The sequence below is a fragment of the Ipomoea triloba genome, chromosome 4 (assembly GCF_003576645.1).
Source record: "Ipomoea triloba cultivar NCNSP0323 chromosome 4, ASM357664v1".
NCBI classification, from domain to species: domain Eukaryota; kingdom Viridiplantae; phylum Streptophyta; class Magnoliopsida; order Solanales; family Convolvulaceae; genus Ipomoea; species Ipomoea triloba.
The window spans coordinates 29,272,528-29,274,979 of NC_044919.1; the positions used below are offsets into that span (position 1 = coordinate 29,272,528).

At 39.2% G+C, this 2,452-nt stretch overlaps 1 protein-coding gene across 1 annotated transcript; it reads left to right on the plus strand.

Moving 5' to 3' along the window:
- The first annotated feature begins 448 nt into the window (after positions 1-448).
- LOC116016122 (putative E3 ubiquitin-protein ligase RF298) lies at positions 449-1,726 on the plus strand. The gene is made up of 2 exons (XM_031256286.1): positions 449-1,114; positions 1,276-1,726. Exons 1-2 carry the CDS (start codon positions 449-451, stop codon positions 1,699-1,701), a joined length of 1,092 nt encoding a protein of 363 aa, XP_031112146.1. The 3' UTR covers positions 1,702-1,726.
- Positions 1,727-2,452: the final 726 nt, after the last annotated feature.

Consider the following 2,452-nt stretch of genomic DNA (forward strand, 5'->3'; position numbering starts at 1 on the left):
GACTTTGATTCATTCTCTAACTGTTTCAACTTTTTATGTAAGATTTTTTTTAGCTTAGCTTAGTTTTCGTTGTGCTCCATGCCTTGCGTTAATACTTTTAGTTGGACTAGTAATTTTAAATTTGTTTGGTGATTCATTCGGGGTATATTGTTTCAGAGGACTACTTTTCGGTTTTGTATTTCATTCGCTGAAACCTAAAGGTGTATATAGTGCTTTTCTCTTTGTATTTCTTTCAAAATTTCATGAGTTTAAGCTCTATTAGAATTGGATGTTATGTTGGACCTCTTTCTTTTCTGAATCTTTTCTGAATCTATAGTGAGTGTATGTAGACCTTTGGGAATTCTTTGTTGTTGAGATTATTAAAATTTTGATTTTGCTATAACTTCTTATTCACTGTATATTTCTTGTCTATCTTGAAAATGCAGCTAAAGAATTCTTTGTGAACAAAATGGTTAACCCAAGAGGAGGCAAAGGCAACAGTGACAAGGGCAAGAGGAAGAGGGTGTCTGTGACTTCCAAGGAATATACACCATTTGTGTTGAATCAACTTGAATTGTTGGAGGAATCACTCCGAAAAACAGTGGCTGAGATGAAGTCTAAAGCAACAGAGGCCTGCAGCTCTTCTGCTGCTCCGGGAAGTGATGATGATAACATTATCTATGATGCTCAACCTCTGCGGAGCGTTGCCCCCCAGGATGAGAAAGATGTGGAGATAATGAAGCATAATCTGCACAAGCAGCGGCTTGAGAGAGAGTTGCAAGGGTGGAGTGACTGGGCTGGGGAGAAGGCAAAGGAGGCTGCTGAGAAGATTCGCAAGGACCAGGATGAGCTGAGAATGCTGAGACTGGAGATTGAACAATCTCGACAGCTCAATGCATTGGAGGAGGAGAACACCAAGCTTAAGAAAGGGCTTGCAGAGTCGAAATTGATTTCCCAGCAGTCTTCTAAAAATGCTGAGGAAGCCAAGGTGAGAGCGCAGGAGTTGGAGAAGCAGTGTCGGACAGGGGAGGTGGAGATAAGCTCTCTGCAGAGAGAGCTTGCAGCTCTGGAGGGCAACAGTGCTAGGTTGCAGGCTCAAATAGAGAAAGCCAGAAGACGCAAAAGCGAGTTTGAGGTATATATGCTTCGATTCGATTCCTCACAGATTATATTTTTCATGTAATTTAATTACATGGCTGTTTATGCATATATGCCTACTTAATTAATTGCATGCATTCTTTTTTATAAGAGGAAATTTGGTGGTTTATTAGCTTATAAAAGTGAATTTATTTTCAGGCTCTTCAGCAACAAGAGGAGAGGGAGAAGACAAAGAATCTCCAGAAGGCTGAGGCACTGAGGAGGGAAAGAGCACGAATGAAGGAGCTGGCAAAAGCTGAGGAGGATCATCTGAGGGCAATGGCAGAAGAAAACAGGCAAAAATTTGAGGAACAAATGAAGAAGCTAACTGCTGAAATCTCTGCCCTAAAAATGGAAGCTGCGGGGGAAAGCTCAAGCCAGCAGGGAGGCATGAAACGCGAATGGGAATGCGTTATGTGCTTGACTGAGCCAAAATCAGTAGTTTTCCTCCCTTGTGCCCATCAGGCTCTTTGCACAGCCTGCAATATGCTTCATGAAAGGCAAGGAATGAAGGACTGTCCTGTCTGCAGAACGCCAATCATGAAGCGGATCCAAGCCCGCTTTGTTACTCCAAAACCACACTAGACCAGACTACAGGAAAGGGGAACTGGTAACCACCAAACAGACAATCAAATTCTTATTACCAGTCATCCTGCATGCTTATGTGTTCTATGTAGTGGTTGCCCTAAAAGACAAGCAAAATGGTGAAAGATGATTGTTTGCCATCATCAACAAACAATCAAACAATTGATATTGACACAATTTATGTATTTTATGCTTTCATCTTTACTTTTAAATTGAATGAAAAATAGTTGTTTCCATAATGTCCAAACAAATAGAAAACAATAGGAATCCTATTTCTTTCTTAGTGCTTAATTTCATTATTGCACTCTCCAAACTGTTTGTTTGGGTAGATTTCCCATAGAAGAGTTATTAATTATTTTGTGCTTGAGAAATAAATCACTCAATTCATATCGCTAGTCTTGCAAGAATGATGATATCCTGTATAAGGATACCTTCTCACATAATCTCCCACACAAATTAAAACTACCTTTCATCATAACTCAAGTCTTGTCCAGTTTTTCCAATTCCTTACTTAGTCAATGTTGTGAGTTCTCTTTTTCACTTATATATGAGATTATTTCCAGCTTGCTTTTCAATGTTTTCTATGCCTACATTGCTTTCTTGTTTTTAGTTGGACTTTTAGTATAAATTTGCTAGATGATTCACTTTGGAGATTTCGGTACAGAGAATCACTTCTTTTTTGTTCTTCACTTGCACTTAAAAGTATAGGTATATATAATATGGTGTTTGTTTCTCTCTTTTGTGAGTGTGA